At 43.0% G+C, this 26,124-nt stretch overlaps 1 protein-coding gene across 3 annotated transcripts in view; it reads right to left on the bottom strand.

The window, feature by feature from the left end:
• The window catches only part of STIM1 (stromal interaction molecule 1), a 194,594-nt gene that overhangs the window by 74,817 nt on the left and 93,653 nt on the right, over positions 1-26,124 (bottom strand). For 2 of the 3 annotated variants that reach the window (XM_082844565.1, XM_082844566.1), the window contains exon 2: positions 12,332-12,462. In XM_082844565.1, the coding sequence (XP_082700691.1) occupies positions 12,332-12,462 (131 nt within the window). Of the gene's footprint in view, positions 1-9,189; positions 9,250-12,331; positions 12,463-26,124 lie in introns of those variants that run through there. The other variant, XM_082844567.1, reaches the window with a different exon arrangement.

Below are 26,124 nucleotides of genomic sequence, written 5' to 3'. Positions count from 1 at the left end.
GGTCATTCCCTAGCCTAAAGAGCACGTGTTATCTGAAGGATGATCTCTCATGGTATCAGTCATCTCTGTTCTGTCCAAAGGGTCTGAGCAGACTTCAATCTGTGCTTTGTCTGAATTAAGGGCAGGCGGTCCGAATGTTCCACAAGGCAGGAGACAAGATGGTGACTGCACCAGGAGACAGGCAGGGAGCTAGAAGGCAAAAAAACAGCAAAGTGCCTCCAAACTGTAACAGTCCTTTAGGTCAAAGAAGAGTTATTGCAGCAGCAGAAATGTATACATCGAAACCCATGCTGAGGTTATTTGAATAATTGTGTGCAAGTTTTTTCTGCCCTACTTTTCATATAGTAAACTTAAAAAAGCAAAACAAAACAAAACAAAAAAACCCTCTAGGCTGTCAAAGCTGTTCAAAGAGGAAACAAGGAAAATCTATGTTCAGGGACCAAGGGGAGAACTCTGCTTCTGAGGGGCCAGCATGGTAGCAGTACTAGATATCAGAGGAAGGCCCTGAGCACAAGGCAAACCCAGGAAAAATAAAACTGGGGCCAATTAGCCAGCTGCCTTTGATATCTCCTGTCATGGAGCTCCATATGATAAGGGTCAAGAATTGGATTCAGGTCCCTGGTGTGTGGGTGAGAGAGAATTACCACCTGGCTCTCCCTTAGCTTCCCCAGAAGTGACAACTATAAAAAAAGAGAAAGAAGGGAGGGAGGAAGGGAGGGAGGAAGGGAGGAGGGGAGGGAGGGAGGAGAAAGAAATTCTCCCAAAGGCTGTTCAGTCTGGTGTCCTCAAAAGCGATCTACACCTGCCCAGAAACAGAGGGAACCTAGCTGTCAGCTAGCTAACCAGGGATCTCTGCTTCCAGAAACCACGGTAATTCAGACTTAGAAGCACCTCTTCATATCTGTCAAAGTCAGGAGTGGGGGAAAGGGAGCTAGAAGTCAACATGGTTTTCAATGTGTTTTCTACAGAGCACTAGGGATTCTTATGGATTGGGCTACAGAAAGGCAAGTGGAAGGTGATCACTACTCCAACCAATGTAGTGACACTTTTATTTTTTTAACATCTTCATTGAGCTATAATGCACATACCATCTTAGTGTACAGCTCAAGTGTTTTTAGCATAATCACAGAGGTGTACAATCACCACAAGTCTGAAACATTTTCATCAGCCTGAGGCAGATGTGAGTTGCAATAACCCCAAAAAATGGATAACTGTGAGCTAATTCAGTCTCAGTTTCCTTATCAGTTATATGGAAAAATCACTATGTACCGTTTCTGGTAAAGATGACATGAGCGATTGTATGTAGAAGCACCCAGCACAGGCCTAGCACATTACAGGCGGGTAGGAGTAGAAGAAGTAGTAAGTAATACTACTACTGGGAACTAAGCCACAGGCTGGGGACTCTCTATGCACAAGTTCATTTCATCTGTGCCATAACCTTTCAAGGTAAGGATTACTGTCCCCATTTGACAGTGAGGAAACGAAGCTCACAGAGTTTAGCAAACTTCCCAAGGTCATACAACTATTAACTGTACACCTAAAACCCTCGTCTTTCTTGCTCCAATGCCTGTGCATGCCTTTGCTCAGTCACACAGCCTTTCAGCAGTCTCAGCAGCGTCTTTTCCTCTCTTCAACACCCCTCTTGTATGTTCTTCTCTGTCTTTCCTAACATTTTAACTATAGTGATTTTACCTCCATCCAGATTCTGTATATGATTCATAGCACAGGGCAGAGGGATAGGGAAGCGGTCACAGAGGAGGTCAGACACACACATCATACACAAACGCCTGGAGCCCAGACCCTAGCAACTTCTAGAAACAGCCCACCATGGACTCAGCTGCTATCCTGGCCAGGAACTCACAAGTCAAAAGCACCCTGTCCCCCATACCATTGACCAGCCAACTCTATACTCTTGCTCTGCCCTAGTGAAACAATTTAAGGAGCACACACAGACAAGATAGAATCTTTGCTTTCAAACTCAAAAAAATGTAACTCATCACCTTTGTGTGCAAGGCCCTGCAACAAGCACTGTGGGAGAAGCAGTGATGCATGAGACCTGGTTCCTGCTCCTGGGAGGCATTCACAGTCTGGTAGGACAGACAAGGATGCACCCAACTAATTACAATATGGAGCTAAGCAATATGCCAGATGCGGGCTTCATGCCAAGTACTCTGGAGCATGGGAGAGGAAGGATTACTTCCCACTGTAGGGGAACAAACAAGATTTCTTGGAGGCAACATTTAATCTAGGGCCAGTAGTTCTCAACCAGGAGCAATTCTATTCCCCAGGGCGACTGACATGTGGCAATAAAAAAAGTTTGGTTGTCACAACTTGGGTGGTGTGGGGCGTGGGGTGGCTGCTCTTAGCCTCTAGTGTAGTAAGGCTAGGGATGGTGCTAAACATCCTACAATCTGGCCCAAAACGTCAGCAGTGCTGAGGCTGAGAAACCCTGATTAGGCCTTGGAGGACAAGTAGAATTTTTACAGGCAAAAATGGGAAACAGAGCGATGCCAGGATGAGGGTTTATCTGGAGCAAAGGTACAGTGATGAGAGATTAAGAGCATGTTTGAGATGGCTGCAGCATAGAGTAAGGGAATGCAGGGTATAAGAAGAACTAGTCAGGCGAGCTAAAGTCAGACTGCAGGAACCCTGGCGGGCAGGTCAGAGTTTAGATTAGTTTAGTAAGTGAAGGTAAGCCATTCTTACAATTTCATCATCTCTAAAACAGAGTTAATAACACCGAGTTCATAGAGTGGTTGAGAAGTAAATGAAACCGCATATATACTCAGCTGGCACAGGACTTATTACATGGTAGGAATGTTACTTTTCCACCGCACTCCCTTTACAAGGTAGGACTAACGATCAGAGTCGTGCTTTAGCAATTCCAGTATTAGTGCAAAAAGACAAACTTATAGGCAACAATACAATCAAAATCATTGGGGTACAAAGCAAGACATTCTAAGTGCTAAACGAGTGATGTAGACTGTGCTACAGGAGTTAGTACTGAGATGAGAGAGATCAGTGGGGGAAGAAAGCCAGGCAAGGTTCATGAAAAGTGAAGCTGGGGCATTCCAGAGGACACCTAAGACCAATACACACAGAGCCAGGGGTTGGAGGGAGGGATATAAAAAGTTAATTCCCAGAAAGGAGAACTATCTGAGCAAAGAAAGGCACCTGGAATAAACGTGGAATGACTATGACCCAAAGAAGGACAAGAGTCAGATCAGAGTGGTAGGAGGTATGTCTAGAGAGACTTACAGGCTAAGGCCGGGGAATTCCCTGGTGGTCCAGTGGTTAGGACTTGGCACTTTCACTGCCATTGCCCGGCTTCAATCCCTGGCCAGGGAACTAAGATCCCACAGGCCACACAGCATGGCCAAAGGGAAAAAAAAAAAAAAAAGGTTAAAGCCAGATTTGAAGGGATGGCGTGCCAGGCACAGGAAGTCAGATGGAATAAGAAAAGGAAATTAAAATGTAACTTAGAAAGATCACTGGTAGCGTGTACATGTGCTGGTGAAGGAGAAACTAGAGGCAACGGAATACTGAGGGGTGTCTACAGCTATCTGGACACAAAGAAATGAAGCCACAAGCCTCAGGAGGGAATAACAATCGTTGTTAGTCATGATGATAACTTCTGAGCATAATGCAGCTACTTATCTTCGTCCAAATTAACCCACGCTGGCCACAGCACTGGCTACGTGTGAGAAGCTCTTAGGGCCCTATATACTGCTCCTCCAGCCCAATTCCTACTGGGCCTCTGGCTATTGCAAGTGGAACTGCCGGCTGCACCCCTTCGGGTTGTTTCCCCAGCCCTGATTCCACCTGGTGCCAGAGTCCATCCTTCCTCAACCCTCACAGCCTCCCAGGACCTAGCATGCTTCTTGGTGGAACAATTTTAAAAAGGTAAAAAACAAGTCAACTTTCACCATGGTAAAGTCAAGCAGATCTAATGACACTACCACAGCATGGCCTTGTTCAAAATCCTCTAGCCTTCCAGATGGGTAGGGGAAAATCAAAAATTCTCACCTAGACCTTTTTTAAAATAAAGGCATAGGCAGGAGGCTGAGTGAGCTAACAGAGAAGTTGTGGCCCCTAGAAACGTGTGACTCTGCTCTATCACGCGCCATTTCCCTTGACATCAGCTTCTCGGGTGAAGACAGAACTACCTCCTGCAGGGTCCTGGCCCTAGCCGTGTCAGCCGAGCTGCTGGGGGTGGCTCCCAGAGCTGAACGCTATGGTGCCCTGGGATGATGAGAGAGCTGATTTGGAATTCTTGCGATACAAGCCAGCCCTCACTATCTGTACCATCACGCTGAGGGAGGAAAAAAACATGAATTTAGAACCTATCACGTGCCAGCCCTTGTGCTTGGGGCTTTGAATACATTAAATGCTTACAACAACCCTGCAAAGAGTTACCCTCCTCAAGTAGCTGAATAATTGAGGCTCAGAGAGGTGAATTTATTTGCCTATATGTCACATAGACAGCAAGTGGCAAAGCCAGGTTTTGAACACAGGCCTATCTCTAACAAAATGTAGGTTCTTTCTGATGATAACAACAATAATAATAACAACAAAAACTAACTTTTATTGAGCCTGTTCTATATGCCAGGCATTGTACTAATTGCTTTATATGCATTATTTCATTTAATCTTCACAACAACTTCATGAGGTACCTACTACTATCACTCCGCTTTTTTTTTTTTAACATCTTTACTAGAGTATAATTGCTTTACAATGGTGTGTTAGTTTCTGCTGTATAACAAAGTGAGTCAGCTATATATATACATATATCCCCATATCCCCTCCCTCTTGTGTCTCCCTCCCACCCCTCTAGGTGGTCACAAAGCACTGAGCTGATCTCCCTGTGCTATGTGGCTGCTTCCCACTAGCTATCTATTTTACATTAGGTAGTGTATATATGTCCATGCCACTCTCTCACTTCTTCCCAGCTTACCCTTCCCCCTCCCACTGTCCTCAAGTCCATTCTCTATGTCTGCGTCTTTATTCCTGTCCTGCCCCTAGGTTCTTCAGAACCATGTTTTTTGTTTTTTCTTTTTAGATTCCATAAATATGTGTTAGCATATGGTATTTGTTTTTCTCTTTCTGACTTACTTCACTCTGTATGACAGACTCTAGGTCCATCAACCTCACTAAAAATAACTCAATTTCGTCTCTTTTTATGGCTGAGTAATATTCCACTATATATATGTAACACATCTTCTTTATCCATTCATCTGTCAGTGGACACTTAGGTTGGTTGCAGGTCCTGGCTATCATAAATAGTGCTGCAATGAACATTGTGGTACATGACTCTTTTTGAATTATGGTTTTCTCAGGGTATATGCCCAGTAGTGGGATTGCTGGGTCGTATGGTAGTTCTATTTTTAGTTTTTTAAGGAACCTCCATACTGTTCTCCATAGTGGCTGTATCAATTTACAATCCCACCAACAGTGCAAGAGGGTTCCCTTTTCTCCACACCCTCTCCAGCATTTAGTGTTTGTAGATTTTTTGATGATGGTCATTCTGACTGGTGTGAGGTGATACCTCATTGTAGTTTTGATTTGCATTTCTCTAATGATTAGTGATGTTGAGCATCCTTTCATGTGTTTCTTGGCAATCTGTATATCTTCTTTGGAGAAATATCTATCTCGGCCTTCTGCCCATTTTTGGATTGGGTTGTTTGTTTTTTTGATATTAAGCTGCATGAGCTGCTTGTATATTTTGGAGATTAATCCTTTGTCAGTTGCTTCGTTTACAAATATTTTCTCCCATTCTGAGGGTTGTCTTTTCATCTTGTTTATGGTTTCCTTTGCTGTGCAAAAGATGTCAAGTTTCATTAGGTCCCATTTATTTATTTTTGTTTTTATTTCCCTTTCTCTAGGAGGTGGGTTAAAACAGATCTTGCTGTGATTTATGTCATAGAGTGTTCTGCCTATGTTTTCCTCTAAGAGTTTGATAGTGTCTGGCCTTACATTTAGGTCTTTAATCCATTTTGAGTTTATTTTTGTGTATGGTGTTAGGGACTGTTCTAATTTCATTCTTTTACATGTGGCTGTCCAATTTTCCCAGCACCTCTTACTGAAGAGGCTGTCTTTTCTCCATTGTATATTCTTGCCTCCTTAATCAAAAATAAGTTGACCATATGTGTGTGGGTTTATCTCTGGGCTTTCTATCCTGTTCCATTGATCTATATTTCTGTTTTTGTGCCAGTACCATACTGTCTTGATGACTGTAGCTTTGTACTATAGTCTGAAGTATAGTCTATATAGAAGTATGTACTATAGTCTCATTCCTCCAGCCCCATTTTTCGTTCTCAAGATTGCTTTGGCTATTCGGGGTCTTTTGTGTTTCCATACAAATTGTGAAATTTTTTGTTCTAGTTCTGTGAAAAATGCCAGTGGTAGTTTGACAGGGATTGTGTTGAATCTGTAGATTGCTTTGGGTAGTAGAGTCATTTTCACAATGTTGATTCTTCCAATCCAAAAACATGGTATAGCTCTCCATCTGTTTGTAGCATCTTTAATTTCTTTCATCAGTGTCATACAGTTTTCTGCATACAGGTCTTTTGTCTCCTTAGGTAGGTTTATTCCTAGGTATTTTATTCTTTTTGTTGCAATGGTAAATGGGTATCACTCAACTTCTAATGAGGAAACTGAGGCTTAAAGAGATTAAGTAACTTCTCAAAGTTTCCACAGCTGGTAAAGGGAAAGCCAGGTTTAAACCTGGGTCTGTGTGACTCTGCAGCACAAGCTTTTTTTTTTTTTTTTTTTTGCATTACGCGGGCCTCTCACTGTTGTGGCCTCTCCCGTTGCGGAGCACAGGCTCCGGACGCGCAGGCTCAGCGGCCATGGCTCACGGGCCCAGCCGCTCCGCGGCATGTGGGATCTTCCCGGACCGGGGCACGAACCCGTGTCCCCTGCATCGGCAGGCGGACTCTCAACCACTGCGCCACCAGGGAAGCCCTGCAGCACAAGCTTTTAACCCTGTGCTATTCTACACCAGACACCACAGACACTAACAGAAGGTTAAGTATATTTTGCAGCTTTCCAGGCTCATACTAACGTACCCATCTCCACCCCGCAAAATGTGTGATCTCACCCTTGCATAAGACTCCCATCTCAGCCTGACGACATGCTTGCTACAGTGATATTGGTCAGTCATTCCACACATGAACATTAAAATACAATTGTCAGGGACTTCCCTGGTGGCGCAGTGGTTAAGAATCTGCCTGCCAGCGCAGGGTACACAGGTTCGAGCCCTGGTCCGGGAAGATCCCACATGCCACAGAGCAGCTAAGTCCATATGTCACAACTACTGAGCCTGCACTCGAGAGCCCATGAGCCACAACTACTGAAGCCTGTGTGCTGAGAGCCTGTGCTCCGCAACAAGAGAAGCCACCACAGTGAGAAGCCCGCGCACCACAACGAAGAGTAGCCCCTGCTCACCACAACTAGAGAAAGCCCGCGTGCAGCAATGAAAACCCAATGCAGCCAAAAATAAATAAATTAATTAATATATATATATATATATACAATCGTCAGATGTAGGTAGCTTTCCTGGAAATATAGAGGAAACAGAAAGGTGGCAATAAGTAGCGTTCACTGAGCCTGAATTGTGTGTCAGTGCTATGCTGGGAACATTTTTCTTACTTAACATATGATGAAATTAACTGTGGTGGAGGGCACAGGGGGAATCTGGTCCTATGAGTTTTAGTACCTATGTAGATTCTTATAACTGCCCCACAATCCAGACATGGGACAGTTCCATTACCAAAAAAAAAACTCCCTCATGCTGCCCCTTTGTAATCAAACCCTCCCCACACCCCTAACCCCTGGTAACCACTGATCTGGCCTCCATCCCTATAGATTTGCCTTTCTTAGAATGTCATTAGATGTTATCATATAGTATGTAACTATCTGAGATGGTTTCCTTCACTCAGAGTAATGCCTTTGAGATTCATCTATGTTGTGTACATCAATAGTTCACTCCTCTTATTGCTGAGTAGTTTTCCATAGTTTGTTTTATCCATTCACACACTGAAGGACATCTGATTTGTGTCCAGTTTTTGGTGATAATGAGTAAAGCTGCTATAAACATTTGTGTACAGGTTTTAATACAAATATAAAATTTCTTTTATCTATCGGGGTAAATACCTAGAAGTAGAACTGCTGAGATATGTATTAAATTGTGTTCAGCTTTATAAGAAACTCTGTAAGAGTTCTAGTGGCTCTTCCTCCTCACATGGTACTTGGTTTTGACTACTTTCTAATTTTACCCATCCAAATAGGTATATAGTGATATCTCATTGTGGGTTGGTTTTATTTTTCTTTTTTCCTTTTTCTTTTTTTTTTTTTTTTTTTTTGGCTGCACCGGGTCTTAGTTGCGGCATGCAGGATCTTTAGTTGTGGCATGCAAACTTTTAGTTGAGGCATGCATGAGGGGTCTAGTTCCCCAGCCAGGGATCGAACCCAGGCCCCCTGCATTGGGAGCACAGAGTCTTACCCACTGGACCACCAAGGAAGTCCCTCAATGTGGTTTTAATTTGTACATCCCTAATAGCTAATGATATTGAGCATTTTTTCATATGCTTATTTGCCATGCATATATCTTCTCTGATGAAGTGTCTGCTCAAATCTTGTCTCATTTTTTATTGAGTTGCTTGTTGTCTATTGATGAGTTTTGAGAGTTCTTTATTTGGACTGGGAACTTTTAACAGCACTTTTCTCACTTAATCCTGATAGCAACGCTGCAAGGGTAGGAATCATTAACCACCATTTTACCCTGAGAAAACCAAAGGGAAGTCACTAAACTACTATAACCTGATCACAGTTCTGCCTAATTTCAAAGTTTACTTATCACTTAATCACCTATGACATACATATTACTAGAATGCAAGCTCTATTAAAGCAGGGATCTTATCTGCTTTGTTCATCATGGAATCTATAGCCCTACAACAGTGCCTCACACATAACAGGTATTCAATAAGAATTTGTTTAATGGCTGAACAAATGTCCTTTATTTTCCACGTAGGCTCCACAGAAGACAATAAAACTGCTCTCAAACTGTCTGGTCCAGTCAAGGGGACAGTGGTTTTAGGAAGGCTCTTGTCTGCCCACCTCAGACTATCAGGACAGGCTGAAGCGCCTTCCCACTGCTGCAAATCCTTTGCCCAGAGGCAGTATCCCTACCAGAGGTCTCAGTAGAACACAGGTCATGAATTCCCACACTGCCAGGCTGGCAGAACTCCCTGTCAGCTTTGCAAGGAGGACACCAGCACCAATAGTGCCATCTTGCTCATCTGAAGGGCCCACAATCCATAGCCTCTGCTACCTAGGACAAAAGCAAGCAGAGATGATACTTGAGAAGTCAGATTGGCTTCTCCCCACACGAGCGACTGTATATTGTCTATAAAATGGCTGCTGAGTCTCAGTTTACCGAAAGTCTAATTTCATAGCTTACAGCAGAGATAGAAAGATCAGAAATGAGAATGAATCAAAGAAGAGATAGAAAACTATAAAAAGAAATCACAACAATGCATACAGGAATGTAAGCACTGGGGTAACAGTGCAAGAGGCCCTGAAGACATGCTTTGAATAATCCAAAGAAAGTAACAATCTGTTCACAGTCATCTGTAAGAAGGAAAACTTACTTCAAAAATGGCTAAGGTTTTTAAATATCTAGAAATGAGGTTATAGTTCAGTTATCTGAAAAAACTTACCGACATGAGGCTGAATAAATGAGGGCTTAATAGAGTATCCCAGCAGACTTCTCCTAGGGTCCTTGGGTAATCAGCAATTCTTTTAAGCGGGACATAAGAATCTCAGGTCCTTGATGGCCAGCACAACCAGGGTTTCATCTCTGGTGTCTCAGCATCCATAATCTATATTCCAAGCTCTGAGCTGCCCACCCAATGGTCTAGTTAGATCATGAACTCCATATACGTTGAGACTGACTTAAACACACACACTTTGCTACCATGACTTTCTCTTTCAAAGAGAAAGTAGCTTGTGAATGATCATGAGACCCCAGACTGGCAGGCCCCTCTGCCCACCAGAGGCCTAGACTGTAGGGAGAGCAGCTGAAGCCAAGGCAGGCAGAAGCTACACTGAAAAAGAACAGCTCACCACTGGCACGGGGAAAAGCAGGGTGACAGCTTTTGTGTTATTTTAGAACAGTTTGTGCTGATGAGCTTTTTGTTGTGGTACATTCCTCTAAAAAGAACATTTTCTGCCTCCCTTCATTGACAAAGTAATTCAGCAGAAAGTGAAAAAAGAAGGAGGAGCGGATGACAAAGATATCCAGGAATTTGTGGATCTTGGATCGTATCACCTTCTTGACTGTGGTGCCACGCATCTCCCAGTCCTGTGGTCAGGAAACCTCTAGGCCTCCCTCACCACCAGGAAGATGGCTCTATTCCCAGCACAGACAAATAAAATGTGGGTCCTCTGAGGGTCAGTGACACATCTAGATGTGACCAAAAGTTCGGATACTTTCATCATGGCTGTTGGCCTTGCTTAAGAACCTACAGCTGCCAGGTTCAGCAAGTATACATATCTCAGCCGGGTTGCCTGGGCCCCCTTTCCTTGCCGGGCTTTTGCCCTGCAGTTTTCTCCCACAGTCACTCTGTGTGACCAAACCTACCCTCCACGCTTCTTACTACCTCCACATCTTTGCTCACACTGCTTCCTGCTGGTCAGGCTGCCCCACCCCTTCCACTCTCTCCCAATTCTATGTTTCCTCCAGGAAGTCTATTTTTCTCCTCTTATAAGTTCCTTAGACATTATCTAGTTCAACCTGATACAAGGATCCCCTCTGCTGACCAATCAGTGGAGTGCTGTGTTCTCCTTTCCCGTCTTCAGTGACAGGGAGTTCACTACCTACCTACCAAGGAAGCCTCTTCTATGACGAGATAGCGCTGTGAGGTGATTCTTTATTCCAGAAGAATATGCCTATATTTTACTTTCCCCACAGTGGTCCTGGTTCTGCCCTTAGCATAAGAGAAACAATACTGCAGTACTTAACAGCATAGGCTTTGAAATCAGATCTGTTCTCCTACCCAGCGTGTCCTTGAACAAAATGCTTAACCTTTCCAAAGTTCCAGTCCTTGATGGCAATACCAACTTCCTAAGGCTATCAACAAAGTTAAAAAAGTAACTATGCAAAGAGCTTAACAATGTGCCTGGCACAGAGTAAGGATTTCACTGTTATCATCGTCATCATTTAAGTCTGATTCCTCTACTTCGATTGCATTTGAAGATAGAAATTGTATTATCTGAACCTTTTCTTTTCCAGGCTAAAGTTTCTTCACTAGACTGTAAATTATATGAGGACAGATATATCTCTATGTAATTATGTGTATTTGCTGCCACATGCCCACGTCTAGAACAGTGCCTGGCACACATATAATAGACAGTTATAAACACTGAATTGTATTGAATGCCGTCCGTTTCAGAGTTTCCATACCCTTCGTCATTCATGTCACTCCTCTCTTTCACTGTTTCAAATGTTTTTGGCAACGTGAAATCCAAAGTTGAATTCACAGCTTAAAGGTGGGCTAACCAGAGAAGGAGAGACTAGATTGGCCCCTCCCTCATGATATACACCATATCGCTACTAAAAGCTGGCATAACTTGCCAGCTTCACCCCATTGCTGGCTCAAGTGGAGCTTGAAAACAACTGAAGCTTTTCAGTCTTTTGACACATGATGACTTTGGGCTCTGGGCTCTGTGGAATTGGAGCTGCAGTCACGCCAAACGGTGAAACAATAACAGAGCTATTTCCACCTAGAGATTCCTCTCGCTCTTACTATCTGGACCACTCAACTGGATCCCAGCAACTGCAGCCTGGAATTCAGAATGATCTTTCTAGGAACCTTTGTTTCTTCCTCACAAATAGAGTATACGCTTCCAAAGGGCAAGATCTGACTGTCTTGCCTTCTCTTCCACATGCCAGCACAGGGCTGAGCACAGAGTAAGGACAGATGGATGCCCTCCATCTACAGCAGGATTACAGCAAGGATTCAGGGAAACTGTACAGACGAGCCTCAGGGCTCCCTCTCCTCTCAAACAGCACAGCTCGGTCGGTGTTGTGCTTCTAGCCGGTAGGCAAACAGGAGCCAGTCCAGGCACAGACACAGATGTTAAGGCCTGCACTCTGGCAGGCCGGCTCCTAGAGGCTGCTCTGCTGAGAATCACCTTCCCTGACAAGGACGCATTCCTAGAGGACAAGCCAATATCAAGAACACCTCTCCTCAGGAACAGCCTGTCTAGACAGCTTCAGGGACTGTTGACACAGGAGGAGAAGAGAGCCACACAGGGTGAGGGAGCTCACCTCATCACTTTCTTCCACATCCACGTCACCATTGGCATCATCGTCCATCAGCTTGTGGATGCTGCGGACTGCATCAAAGCTGAGCTTCTCATCCTCACTGTGGCACAGGGGCTTGTCAATCCGGCAAAACTCTGTACAGGAAAAGCAAGAGACAACATTACTGGAGGCTGCCACCCAGCTCTATTACCTACCTGTCTCACAGTCCCTGGCTTCTAGCACCTGACTCCTCACACAGCCACTTAACAGACTATTTGTACAGTGATAAAAGTATTTCATATTAACTGTCTTCCCTATTTAGGGTCAATGCTTTATTATCCCAATAGTTCCTTGGCAGGGAAGTCAAGCATAGGACTAGGAATACACTGGGATCTACACAAAGAACATGAATAAATAACTCACAAGGAAAAAATATACAAGTGAGAGAAAATACAAATAGCTGATGAACACAGGGAAAGGTCTTACTAGTAATGAAAGAAATACATATTCAAATGAAACATCATTTTTAGTCAATAAATAAATGTGAATTAATACAATCTTTCTAGAAATAGGAAAACAGGCCATTTGTTCCAAGGCCAGAGTACTACGTAGTTTTCCTTTTTGTTCACTTTGTCACTGCCTGTACATATAATGCCAGCCACAGGCTAACTGAGGAAACCCTTCACATCTTATGCCTTCTCCAGGACAGCTACATTCAGCAAGCATGGAGGTCTGGAGTGAAACTTCCTCCACCCACCACCATACAGTCATACAGCAATAAAACCAGCACAAGAGCCTAGCCCACCCATGTCTCTTTCATGACACCTAATCCTCTCTTACGAACCTGGAAAACACCTAGCCTGATCAAGGCACATAGCAGAAAGAGCCTGGAATCTAGTCGTAGCTCTACTATGTGGCTCTAAGGAGGTCACTTCCCTTCTTCAGGCTTCAAGTTCACTATTTGAAAAAGATATTTTAACTAAAGTTTCTGGTACTTCTTCCAGTTCCTAGAGTATAAAATTCCTCTTGCCTGTCGACCCTGATCTCTCTAGGCAAAATACTCTTCAGATCACCCCCAAAGAAGACAGAAGAATAACCGTGACCTCCCAGATAACAGAAGCAGTCACAGAAGAGAAAGCAAGGACAGGGTGAAGAAGCTGTGGCTGTGAAGCCTTCTAGAAGTCCCTGATCAGAGACCAGAAACACTAATCCATCTAATCATTTACTTGTCTGCTGGTGAGAAACAGAGACAGGACTGGACAGGTCACCTCTCTATCGCTTGCCAGTTGCTCAAATCCTTTTCAAAATGAGGAGGGGTGTAAATATTAAATTTTTTAAGTCCCAGATGTGACTCAATAAAAATATGTTGGATATGGAAGCTCACAGATGTTAACGGACGTGCCCAAAGTCAAAGGTCGCTGAAGAGGCACAGCAAGAGCCCGGGTCTGCTGACTCGCAGGCCAGCACTTCACCTGACTGCCTTTATGCCAGGGTAACCAGACAGCTTTAGTTTCATCTTCTGGAAGCCACGGACAGCAATGCTGGTAGGAAGCACACTGAAGAAATGGCTTTATAAAAGAAAAAAGTAGATAAATAGTATGCATACAAGAGAAATAAGTACCTCCATGCAACCTTATGTTCCTCTACCTTTGTCCTGGCAAGGTGGAGTGGAAAATGGAGGGTGGGGTAAAGGGGTGGTGGGTATTGAGGAAAAGAGTAGAAAATAGCCAAAAGTTAAGGAATTGTTTCTCAGTTTTCTCACCAACGAGAGCTCTTGGCATGACTGCTTCATTCATGGACTCCTATCCACAAATTACCTATCCCCCCAAAATTGCAGTAAGTAACAACTAGTCCATAGATGAAGCACACAGCACTGAGATTAGCATAACCAACATAACACTTTCCTTCCCTTATTCCTGTTTTTATATTACTCAAAGGCATATATAATTGCCTATAAGAGCTTTTTGATCAGCATATGATATGCCCATTTAAACAACATTTATTGAGTACTCTTCATATATCAGGGTCTATAATCAGCACAGGGTATAAAGAGATGAATCAGACTTCATCTTTGCTCTCAAGGAGCTCAATTATAAAAGTGGGGGAGATAAGCAATTAAAACACTATGCGCTAAGTGCCATAATAGAAAGAACTGAGGTTATGCCAGGGGTCAGCAACTTCTGTAAAAAGCCAGACAGTAAACATTCAGGATTTATGGGCCATATAGTCTCTGTGGCAGCTACTTAACTATGTCATTGAGCACAAAAACAGCCACAGACAAAACATGAGTGAGAGAACTTAGCTGTGTTCCAACAAAATTTTATTTACAAAAACAGGTGGTGGGTTGGATTTGGCCCTTGGACCATACTTTCCTGACCCCTTTTCTAGAGTTCCATAGGTAGCACACCTGAAGCACATCCCATCGACAGATTTCTGACCCAAAACAAAGAAACCTAATCTTTTCATTAGCAAGTATCCACCCACAGGATGAACCTAAGTAAAGTACTTCTATTAGGCTTTTAAAAAATAATGGGAATAGTTTACCAAGCTCTAGGGACTGGGGTCTCCAGGCTGGGCACAATTGGCCTACAGCCGGTCCAAGAAATCTGGGCTTCAAGCATCAGGCTCTAGTTTGTAACCTGATCAGACAGACAGGTGACCTTTGCTGCTGGCATCATCTGGCATTGAGAAGGATTAAAGGGATTGAGGATAAGGGAGTACAAAATCTTGATGTCCCATATGGCCATAGAATCCTGTCCAGAAAAATCATGTCAGCCAAAATTCACAAATAATTCCTTCAATGAAGCATTTTCTAGGCTGTCTCTCTCTCTCCTTCCTGAGACCTTTTCTATCTTCTCTTAATACATTCCAATCTGGCAAGGTTTCCCAGACCCATCCAGAAATTACCTTAAAAGATCCACCCATTTTAGCAACACATCATTACTGCAATGAAAGAGCCCTGCACTTGGAGTCAGAACACATGTGTCAAAATCCCAGCTTCATCAGTTACAACCATATGATATTGGACAAGTTGTTTAACTTCTCTGAGCCTCCAATATCTCATTTGCAAAATAAGGATAATTAACTCTGCTGCATAGGGTTTTTGTGAGAGTTAAGCAAGACCACATTTGTTAAAACACCTAGCATAGGGCCTGCATGAAGCTGACATTTAATACATTTGTAGTCTCCTTTCTTCCTCCCAGACCAGCAAGTGAACAGTTCCCATCTTTTGCTAACTTCAGCCACTTTCCCTCTAAGACCATAAAGAATCAAACACAGGCAGTACAGTCCAATCACATTGCTCAGAGGAACGTTCTAGGTGAGCTGGCAAGCAACTCTGACAATAGCCTGTCTTCCCACAGCATTTATATGTCTATCACTGGTAACATTTATCATACTGTGTTGCAGTTGTCTATTTAATTTGTCTTCCCCATAAGGGCTAGGGACTATGTACCCAGCAGCAAGAAAAAACCAGGTTCTTGGTAGATGCTCAGTAAATGTTTTCTGAATGAATAACTAAATATCAGCTCTACAATTATATATGGGATTTCTGTAGGCAGAAAAGAGAATTTTAGGTAGAGAGAATAGTATAGGACCAAGTTTTAAATTTTTTGGTCTCAGGACTCCTTTCTACACTTAAAAATTGAAAATCCCTTGGGCTTCCCTGGTGGCACAGTGGTTGAGAGTCCGCCTGCTGATGCAGGGGACACGGGTTCATGCCCCAGTCCAGGAAGACCCCACATGCCACGGAGCAGCTGGGCCCGTGAGCCATGGCCGCTGGGCCTGCGTGTCTGGAGCCTGTGCTCTGCAAAGGAAGAGGCCACAACAGTGAGAGGCCCACGTACCACAAAAAAAAAAAAAAAAAAAATTGAAAATCCCAAACTGATATTTACTATATTAGAAATTAAAACATAAATTCTAATATTTAGTAATTAATTCATTTTAAAACAATAAAATCTCATATACATTAATATAAACATGTTTTAATGAAAAATAATTGTTTTCTGCAAAAAAATTCATGAGGAGAGTGGTATTGTTACACATTTTTGTAAATCTCTTTAATGTCTGACTTGATAGAAAACAGCTGTTACCGCCTCATTATATCTGTTTCCACATTCAAGGTGTTGTTTTTTTTTTTTTTTTTTTTTTTTTTGCGGTATGCGGGCCTCTCACCGTTGTGGCCTCTCCCGTTGCGGAGCACAGGCTCCAGACGGGCAGGTTCAGCGGCCACGGCTCACGGGCCCAGCCGCTCCATGGCATATGGGATCTTTCCAGACCGGGGCACGAACCCATGTCCCCTGCATCAGCAGGCGGACTCTCAACCACTGCGCCACCAGGGAAGCCCCCAAGGTGTTGTTTTGATTGAAGATCAAAACATAGATATGCAGTTGGAAAATGCAGGAGTATTTTAATAACTTTTCAGATAATTGTGGTCATTCTTCTCTGATACTTCACCAAAACTCAACAAGTAGGAAGTTTATTAAAGGTTAGTTACACGGTGAAATCTGAAACTATACAGATGAACTTTTTGTACTCTATTACAATAAAATCCATTGGTCTATCTTGCACTTTGAATGGATCTTTTATCCATAGGTGATTTTTTTTTTTTTTTGGCCGCACGTCCTGCGGGATCAGATCTTAGTTCCCTGACAAGGGATTGAACCCACGCCCCCTGCAGTGGAAGCATGGAGTCTTAACCACTGGACCACCAGGTAAGTCCCTACCCATGGGTGATTTTGAAACATGATACACTAATCATTTGGAAACTAGTGATTTGATGAGTTAGGCAGAGCTTCCAAATTTGACACAGTTCATTTATACAATATCAAAATAATCACAATTATTAATATCACCACTGATTTCATCAGAAAAGCTGTAAATCTGGAGAAGCTGTCAAGCTCACAGGGGCAGATACAAGTTTTCCCAAACTCTTATTTTCAATTAAAAGCTGGAATTTTATCACTGGCAACAAATACTATCAGTTGTCTTCCTTAAAGTAGCAGACTCACTTCATTCATTTTCAAGAAGATGTCTGCCAAAAGCATAAGTCTGAGTAATTGCAATTTGTCAGTTATTCTTTCAAGTAAAACTAGTGTTCCCCGAGAAAAGGAGGTAGTCCAGCTTGCAACTCAATCACACAAATGCATTTCCTTGAGATAAACATCAGGCTCCTACATGCAGCAACAGTGCTTTTTGCATACTTCCTGTTTTATCACACAGAATACTAAAGAGACATGTATTCATGGGATACAATTTAATAAAATTAATACATTTTTACTTCTCTATTAAAAGCTTAAAAAAAACTGAGAGGGCATGGAGGTGAGGAATGCAGTGATTACTGGCACAATTTTGTGCCACTCTTTTGACTCCTGTTAAGGTACCAGCAGTTTTACCTACTAATTTCTTCTGCACCAACAGTGCAAAAGTACACACGATGGAAAAAGCAAATAGCGTCTTAGTATTATTATTAAATGGCTTTGACCTTCTGGATCCCCACAAAGATCTTGGTGACCTCCAGTGGTCTGCAGACCACACTTTGTTAACCACTGGCGGACAAAACCACAAAGGCTTTTCCCTCATGTCCAAATCTCCTCTCCTTTCTCAAGGCAGAGCTAATCATTTACTGCTTTATGCTCCAAAGCACTCTGTACATAACTCTGTTATATTAATTCTCTCATGCTCTGAGTTGTTTGCATGCCACATCCAGAAAAGGGCAAGGGCTAAATTTCACTCACTCTATCCCCCAGGGCCCAGTATGGCACCATCACTAATATCCACCTTGTCAAGTATGAAATCAGTAAGTGCTGGCTGAACGAATGAATGCATGAATGAATGGATTCATAACAAACCACCTCCCCAAAAGGCAACAGAATTCTTGAGGGCAACCCACCAGTTCCCACCAGCAATATCCACCATGCACCTAATGCCTCTCCTCTCCCAGCACTACCGTGCAGAGCCACTACAGTTGAGCTGGACAGTGGATTACCTGATGTGAGACACAAGCCTAGAGGGAAAGAAATGAGAGAAACAGCAGTCAAGGAAGAAGGCAGAGAGAAGGAGGAGAGAAGGGCACTGGTCAGACTGGTCCTCAGCGCTTGGCTGGAACCTGAGGGGAATCTGGATGGAAATGGCTAAATTTTACCAACAGGGGCCTCATCTCTGAAAATAATTTCTCCCCCTTCAGCCTCCACCCCCCAGCCAGGACTGGCAGGCTTTGCAGTGACTCTGATGGGATCAGAATCCACCCTTACCCTTAGAAAGGGCTCAAAAGACTGAGAGCATGAGCCCTAGGAAGACTTTCAGATTTGACCAAGGACCATGAGGTTCCAGAGATAAAACAGCCTGGAACCTAGAATGAGGATGGGGCTGGGGAGGAGGGCAGGGGACCCTATAGACAAAAATGTGAAGGCTGAGAAGGGGAACTGGCTTGGGACATGGAACTGGCAAGAAAAGGTCCCCCCTGGAATACAGCATGTAGCAGGCCTAGCCACAGAGGAAAGAGGAGTCCTCTTTGAGGAAAGAGGATTCCTGGGCTGTGTAAAATCCAGCCTACCTGAGGGATGTTCCTTCCCCTGTTAGAACATCACGTCCTCATATCCAAGTAGAGGCCCAGCTCTTCTCAGCAGGGGGCAGGAACTGAGAAGCGCTTCCCTTCTAGACAAAGCTGGCACTGGTTTCAGCTACCCAAGCAGCACTGACCCAAAAGACTTCTGACCATGCTCACTTCTCCTCAGAGGGAGAATACATAAAAAATAACCCATACAGCACCAAGAGTGAACCCTAACGTAAACCACGGGCTTTGGGTGATTACGACGTGTTGATGTAAGTTCATCCTTGGTTAAAAAAAAGAAGCACCATTCTGGTGAGAAATGTTGATAACGGGGCTGGCTATGCATGTGTGGAGGCAGGAGCTATATGGGAAATCTCTGTACCTGCCTCTCAATTCTGCTGTAATCATAAAACTGCTCTAAAAAATAAAGTCTTAAAAAAAACATAGCCTGTAATATGTGTGTGATTGGTAGAGATTTTGTTCAATTCTTATTAGCCTGCTTTTAAAAATATTACATATGTTGATTATAATGTGAGATAATTATATTCTCACTCTAACCTGAGATTCGAATACTCCAGTAACAGTTGTTTATTTTATTTTTTTCATTTTCTCTTTTTTAAAATTAATTTTTATTGAAATATAGTTGCTTTACAATGTTGTGTTAGTTTCCACTGTACAGCAAAGTGAATCAGCTATACGTATACATATATCCCCTCTTTTTTGGATTTCCTTCCCATTTAGGTCACCACAGAGCACTGAGTAGAGTTCCCTGAGCTATGCAGTAGGTTCTCATTAGTTACCTATTTTATACATAGTATCAATAGTGTATATGTGTCAATCCCAATCTCCCAATTCATCTCACCCCCCGCCCCGCTCCTTTCCCCCCTTGGTTTACATATGTTTGTTCTCTACATGTATCTCTATTTCTATTTTGCAAATAAGATTATCTGTACCATTTTTCTAGATTCCACATATATGCATTAATATATGATATTGGTTTTTCTCTTTCTGACTTACTTCACTCTGTATGACAGTCTCTAGGTCCATCCACGTCTCTACAAATGACCCAATTTCGTCCCTTGTTACGGCTGAGTAATATTCCATTGTATATATGTACCACATCTTCTTTAACAGTTGTTTAATTTATATTAAACATAATTAAAGAAAGTCATCAGTGGAAAAATGATAATCCATGGCATCAACTATATATAAAGCTCCAATGAGCAACATAATGAGATATACCTCTGAGTTTCAGCATTTCTGACTTTGTACCTCATGTAGGCTTACCACGGTCAGCTTACAGCTGCAGTTATCTGAGGGTATCTGAGGGCAGAGCTATGTCTTTTTCATTTTTTCATAGCACCTACTACCACCTCACACATGATATACTTGTTCATTTATTTGTTTATTGTCTGTCTCCCTCCAATAGATGTAAGGTTCATAAGCAGGGACTTTTTTTGTTTACTGCAGTATCTCCAGGGATTCATATAGTGCCTGGCACATAGTAGGTATTCAGTATAGATTTGTTGAATGAATAAATAAATCTTTGTCTTCCCTAATGTGCAGAGCAGACTTCTCCTCTCTACCTGACTTTTTTTTTAATAAATTTATTTATTTTATTTATTTTTGGCTGTGTTGGGTCTTCGTTGCTGTGTGCAGGCTTTCTCTAGTTGCATTGAGTGGGGGCTACTCTTCATTGTGGTGCACAGGCTTCTCATTGCGGTGGCTTCTTTCGTTGCAGAACACGGGCTCTAGGCATGCGGGCTTCCATAGTTGTGGCTCGAAGGCTCAGTAGTTGTGGCTCGCGGGCTCTAGAGCACAGGATCAGTAGTTGTGGCGCACGGGCTTAGTTGCTCCACGGCACGTGGGATCTTCCCGGACCAGGGCTCGAACCCGTGTCCCCTGCATTGGCAGGCTGATTCTTAACCACTGCGCCACTAGGGAAGCCCCTCTACCTGACTTTTAAATGTTGGGCTTTCAAAGAATGTGGGCTCAGTCCTAGGCTCTGTTCTCATACTACACTCTCTCCTAAGTAATCTTACCTCTCCTCATAGCTTCAACTACCCTTTAAAGAAATTACTAGCCATTACCAACTCCCAAAAAACAAAATGATGTTTCTGGTTCAAGTTTCACTTTTGGCCTACAGAAACCCACAGACTCCAACTACCTACTAAACATCTCCATGTGGATGTGTAACAGGCGCCTCAACTCATAATGTCTAAATCTAAACTCATTACCTTTCCCCCAAACTTCCTACTTCACCAGTTGTTTGTGTCAGAAAATTTGACATCTCACTCTCCCTCACTCCCCACATTTAATCAATCACCAATCCTAGTTCAAGACTCTTAACTATTCCAGATCTCATTCTCCACACAGGATGTCACTCTCAGCAGAGAGATTCTAAATACTTAATGAGCAATCAGCAGGAGTGCTGGCTATAGGCAGTGCTGGTGCGTACCACCTGCATATCTGTCCAAGGCCTCTCCCTTCCTAAAACCCTTCAAAAGTTTCTCATTATTCTCAAGATAAAGTTCAGGACTTCCCTGGTGGCGCAGTGGTTAAGAATCTGCCTGCCAACGCAGGGGACACGGGTTTGAGCCCTGGTCCGGGAAGATCCCACATGCCGCGGAGCAACAAAGTCCATGTGCCACAACTACTGAGCCTGAGCTCTAGAGCCCGCGAGCCACAACTACTGAAGCCCATGCGCCTAGAGCCTGTGCTCCACAGCAAGATAAGCCACCGCAATAAGAAGCCCGTACACCACAACGAAGAGTAGCCCCTGCTCGCCGCAATTAGAGAAAGTCTGCGCGCAGCAACGAAGACCCAACGCAGCCAAAAATAAATAAATAAAATAAATAAATTTATTTAAAAAAAAAAAGTTCAAAGTCCCTACTGTGGCCTGCCAGGGCCAGAACGATCTGCCACCTGCCACCTTTCTGGTCTCAGGTCCAGCAACTCCTCCTGCTTCGTGTGACCCTTCTTTGATGTGCCAAGTTTCTTCCCTCCTTTCCACACAGCACAGTGGTTCTCGGCTCTGGCAGCATATTCGAATCACCTAAGGAGCTCTTAAACTGCTGACACGCAGCCCCCAGTATCTCTGTGGGTGAGACCTAGGTATGGGTTTGGGTTTGGGGTTGTTTTTTTTTTGTTTTTTCTTTAATTGAGAAATAACACACATATAGTAAAGTACATAAATAAACATAAGGATCAATTTAAATATATATATATCCATGTAACTTTCACCAAAATCCAGATACAGAACATTCCTAACACTCCAGGAAGACTCCCTCCCCTTGTCCCTCTCCAATCACTACTACCACGACCCCACAGCGGTAACCACTATTGTGACTTTCATCACCATAGATAAGTTTTGCCTTTTTTTCCGATATTTATTAAAATGGAGCATGGGGCTTCCCTGGTGGCACAGTGGTTGAGAGTCCGCCTGCCGATGCAGGGGACACGGGTTTGTGCCCCGGTCCGGGAGGATCCCACATGCCGCGGAGCGGCTGGGCCCGTGAGCCATCGCCGCTGAGCCTGCGCGTCCGGAGCCTGTGCTCCGCAACGGGAGAGGCCACGACAGTGAGAGGCCGCGTACCGCAAAAAAAAAAAAAAAAATGGAGCATGAATATTTTTAGGGTACAGTTGCACACAATAAAATGCCCCCATTCTAAGTGTACAGTTCTATGTGTTTGACAAACATATGCATTCATATGACCACCACCCTGATTAAGATCTAGAACACCTCCATGGTCTCAAAATGCTCCCACTTGGCTCTTCAGTGCCAACCTTCATCCCTGTCCCCACACAACCACTGATCTGATTTCTATCATTAGAAATTAGTTTTGCCTCTTCTAGAACTTCAAATAAATATAATCACAGCTCTGTACTCTTTTGTGTCTGGCTGCTTTTGTTCAGCATGATTTGAGATTCAACCATGCTGTCACGTGAATCAGTAGTTTGCTCCAATTTATTGCTGAGTAGTATTCCATTGAATGGATATACAATTTGTTTATCCATTAACCAATTTCTAGCTGTTCCAAATAAAGGTTATGAACGTTAAGTGTATAAGTCTATGTGTGTACACATGTTTTCATTTTTCTTGAGTGAAAATGAGTGTTTTATTCCTTGAGTTCCACTAGGGGTGGAACTGCTGGGTTTGATGACAGGGGTATGCTTAACTTTTTAAGTAACTGCCAAACTGTTTTCCAAAGCAGTTGTATCACTTTATACTCCCACCAGTAAGCACCAGTACGAAGCACCAGTCCTGTTGCTTCATATACTCTCTTATACCTGGTGATGATGCTAATGTGAAGCCCAGGTTGAGAACCACCTAGAATTCCTTTTATATGAAAGGCTCTTCTCTTTCTTAACCTGCAAACTCTGACTCATACTGCTAGTCTCAGCTTAAATACTTTTTCTCCAAAGAATCTTCTTTGATTCATCTTCTTTCCCGAACTAGTTTAGGCCCAAATTATATTTTCTCCAAAGTACCCTATATTTTTCATTTATAACACTTTTCACAATTGTAATTATTTGTGTGATACTTTGCTTAATATCTCTCTTCTCCACGAAACTGTAAGCTCCATAGCAGCAGGAATCATGGCTATCTTCTTCGTGGCTGAATCCTAGCTTCCAGCCAAACTCTAGCACCTAGCAAAGTCCCTAGCACAACAGTTGGGCTTCAATAAACATTTGTTGTATAAACAAATGAATGCCCAAAAGAACCTGTTGCATGAAGGAGCAAATTCAGAGATGAACAAATACAGTCCTTGCTCACAGAAAGTACTAGAATGAACATAGTACATGAGTTACAAAGACACAAAGTAGACTATGGTAAAGGGTCAAGAGACCAGAGCAACAGGAGACAGCACAGTCTGAACAACAGGTAGAAGGCAGTGGGGGCAGAAGGGAAGGCTACCTAAGCACAGCAACCCAAAAGCAAGGAGCACAGCATCTCACATGGTTTGATTTATTAAAAGAGCCAAAGTCAGAACTTCCCTGGTGGTCCAGTGGTAAGACTCCACGCTCCCAATGCAGGGGGCCCGGGTTCGATCCCTGGTCGGGGAACTAGATCCCGCGTGCATGCCACAACTAAGAGTTCGTATGCTGTAACTAAGAAGTCTGCAGACCACAACTAAAGATCCCGCATGCTGCAACTAAGATCTGGTGCAGCCTAAATAAATAAATAAATAAACAAATAGGCCAAAGTCAAAGGGTTCTTTTTGCCAATCTTGCAAAAGCTCCTGGTATAGAATGGGAGTAACGGATAGTGGGATCTCTCATCATACTCAAACTCTAAATGGCAGAGCTGGAGGAGTTTTGGAGGGCATTAAGGGCCACTGCTCACTTTACAAGTAGAGAAGGAAACTGAGGCCATGAAATGGGGTTGTTTTGCCGTAGGTGGGCTGGCAAAATACTGTTAGAACCAGATTAGAAGCCTCACTAACTTTTTTTTAATTTATTTTATTGAAGTATGGTTGATTTACAATGTTGTGCTGATTTCTACTGTGCAGCAAAGTAATTCAGTTTTACATATATGTAATATTTTTTAATATTCTTTTCCATTACAGTTTATCATAGGATATTGAATATAGTTCCCTGTGCTCTACTGTAGGACCTTGTTGTTTATCCATTCTAGATATGATAGTTTGTATCTGCCAACCCCACACTCCCAATCCATCCATCCCCCACCCCCCTCCCGCTTGGCACATACAAGTCTGTTCTCTATATCTGTGAGTCTGTTTCTGTTTTATAGATAAGTTCATTTGTGTCATATTTTAGACTCCACATATAAGTGGTATCATATGGTATGTGTCTTTCTCTTTCTGACTTACTTCACTTAGTATGATAACCTCTAGGTCCATCCATGTTGCTGCAAATGGCGTTATTTCATTTTTTATGGCTGAGTAGTATTCCATAGTACATGTACACCACATCTTCTTTATCCTTTCCTCTGTCAATGGACATCTAGGTTATTTCCATGTCTTGGCTATTGTGAATAGTGCTGCTATGAACATAGGGGTGCATGTATCTTTTCGAATTATAGTTTTTTTCTAGATATATGCCCAGGAGTGTGATTGCTGGATCACATGGTAGCTCTATTTTTTGTTTTTTGAGGACCCTCCAAACTGTTCTCCATAGCGGCTGCACCAACTTACATTCCCAACAACAGTGCAGGAGGGTTCCCTTTTCTCCACACCCTCTTCAGCATTTGTTATTTGTAGTCTTTTTAATGATGGCCACTGACTGGTGAGAAGCCTTACCATCTTCTTATACCATGTCTTGTGGCAAGACTATGGTTGGGAGATCCAGATGAGCCTGTGCAACAGGGCTTCTTAGAATGACTAATTCTTACTCTCCAAGGCCAACAAACAGGGGTAGCGGGGAATGGGTTCCATTAGGTTCTGTTTGTCTATTAAGGGCAAACACAGAAGCCCTAACTGAGCTTGTGCCATTCCCCAAGCAGGGTAAAACAGAACTTCCCGGTTTTGCCTTAACTTCTTCAGTGTCTAGCACTAGCCAAAGGCCCCTTCTTCGCTAGGACTTAGAAACAAAGTTAAAAAGACACTAGAGGGGCACTCAGTCACCCCTTTGTGTCCCATTTCTACCATCTTCCTCCTCTCAGTATTCTTTTCTTCAAATTGTGATCTCACAAGAAGCCTCCTTCCAGAAGAAGATGGCTAATCCTTAAAGTTAGTCCCCACCAAGCAGGCCATGCCCTCAATAACTTGGGCTTCTGGTCCTTCTGGCTGTTCTGACTCCTGGTGCCTACTCCTGGGTCTCCTGCAGGGCTTTGGACTCTTGCCCATCTGCTTAACAGCCTATTTGCCTGCACTTTTAAACCTATAACCTTTCTGACTGAATTAGAAGTGTCTGACCCCAAATTCAGTGCTCACATGCTGGCATTTTAACACTCATTTATGACTTTCAAACAGCTATTTGATGAAATAGCTAGCTAAAGGCAGTGGCAGTACAAAGAGAAGTAAGACACACTTTTCTGGCCTCCAGGGTCCCCTCCATTCCTACCCCCCAATTATTAAAATATACACTGAATTACATAAGTGGTAGATGTAGGTCTTTGAATCTGACTTTCTTATACCCTGACTACTCCTAAGGATTAATTTTCTTATCTGAAAAATCAGTAAAGTTCTTTAAAATCGGTAAACCCCTATAAAAATGTCAGTCGTTCATTTGTCAGTTCTCTATTCTTTGCTTTACCTGTGAGTCTGGTGTTCCCAACTACAGCAGGAGGAGTCTGATTTTTCCA

This window comes from Leucopleurus acutus (genome assembly GCF_964270905.1).
Source record: "Leucopleurus acutus genome assembly, chromosome: 8".
NCBI classification, from domain to species: domain Eukaryota; kingdom Metazoa; phylum Chordata; class Mammalia; order Artiodactyla; family Delphinidae; genus Leucopleurus; species Leucopleurus acutus.
The sequence above is the reverse complement of the archived record's forward strand: the minus strand, read 5'-3'. Positions and strand labels throughout refer to the sequence as shown.